The sequence below is a fragment of the Guillardia theta genome (genome assembly GCF_000315625.1).
Source record: "Guillardia theta CCMP2712 unplaced genomic scaffold GUITHscaffold_700, whole genome shotgun sequence".
NCBI lineage: Eukaryota > Cryptophyceae > Pyrenomonadales > Geminigeraceae > Guillardia > Guillardia theta.
Window position 1 is genome coordinate 1 of NW_005434034.1, and position 1,346 is coordinate 1,346.

The 1,346-nt window shown below is 59.0% G+C and overlaps 1 protein-coding gene across 1 annotated transcript; it reads right to left on the reverse strand.

Annotated features, from left to right (window-relative positions):
- Window positions 1-77: 77 nt before the first annotated feature.
- On the reverse strand, window positions 78-468 carry GUITHDRAFT_156754 (hypothetical protein; the record flags this gene model as incomplete). Its single annotated transcript, XM_005817671.1, has 2 exons — window positions 78-299; window positions 427-468. Coding segments are annotated over 2 exons (248 nt in total), but the record flags the coding sequence as incomplete, so codon positions are not given.
- Window positions 469-1,346: the final 878 nt, after the last annotated feature.

A 1,346-nucleotide genomic window follows, 5' to 3' on the forward strand; every position in this document is an offset into this window, starting at 1 on the left:
CATCTCCTCTTGCAACAACCATGAGCGCAGTCGGAGGAGGAGGAGGAGGAGGAGGAGGAGGAGGAGGACCAGGGGAGGAAAAGAATTGGTATTTTACAGGTATGTACAAAGTCTCCTCGTCCTTGCTCGCTTCTCTTCAGCCCAGACCGCCGCCAATGAGAGGAAGCAGCCGCTGCGGGCCGTCGCGGGAGACTGGAGGCACAGAGACAGCCCGGACCTCTGCTTCCTCCTCCTCCTCCTGCTCCCGTCGATCCACCTTGGGAGAAAGAAACTTGGCCTTGGAAGTCGGTCCCCAAAACCTGCGCAGAGTCAGAGGAGCAGGAAAAGAGGACAAAGGGATGCGGTGGGAGAGGAGGAGGAAGAAGGAGGAGCAAGGGAGGAGGGAGGAGGGAGGAGGGAGGAGGGAGGGAGGAGGAGCATTCTGACCTATCTCGTCTGTATGCCCGAGCTCGCAGTTTCCGTTCATCCACATGCCGATGAAGAACATCAGACAGAGGAGAAGCGACGAACTGAAACCAACCAACTCAGATCCTCCTCCCCCTCCTCTCCTCTCCTGCCCCTCCTCTCCTCTCCTGCCCCTCCCCTGCTCTGCTCTGCTCTGCTCTGCTCTGCTCTGCTCTGCTCTGCTCTGCTCCTTTTCCCTTCACCTCCTCTGCTCTTCCCTCTTGCCCTCACTACTTCACTCCTACCTTGCTGTCGCTGGGGAGATCCGATCCTTCCTTCATCCTCTTAGTCGCTCTCTCCCCCCCTCGCTCGAAGGAGTCGTGCTCTAGTCGAGACTGCCAGAAGAATCAGAAGGAGACAGAGGGGAAGGGAGGGAAAGGGAGACAGGGCAAGGGAGGGAAAGGGGGCGGGGAGGAGCGATGGAAACAAGGCAGATTGCTATAGTATAAGGATGAGGGAGAACATAGCAACGAGAGAGGGGGAGAAGGAGGGCGAGGGCGAGGGTGAGGGCAAAGGGGGAGCAGGAGCAGGAGCAGGAGCAGGAGCAGGAGCAGGAGCAGGAGGAGGAGGAGGAGGAGGAGGAGGAGGAGGAGGAGGAGGAGGAGGAGGAGGAGGAGGAGGGAGGAGGAGGAGGAGGAGGAGGAGGAGGAGGAGGAGACGCTACGTTACGAAGGAGATCTCCTCCTCCACCCATGGATGGCGGTATCTTGTCCTCGTATCACGTCACTGATCACCTGCACTCCTCGCTCTCTGTCTCCTCAGCAGCTCGTCGTGAATCTGCTGCTTGCCTTTATTACTCTCCCCTCCCTCTCGTTCTTCCTCCTGCCACCTCCCCACCACCACCACCGCCTTACCTTCTCGTCCTTCTCTTTCCCACCATCGTCCTCCTTGTTGTTCCTCCT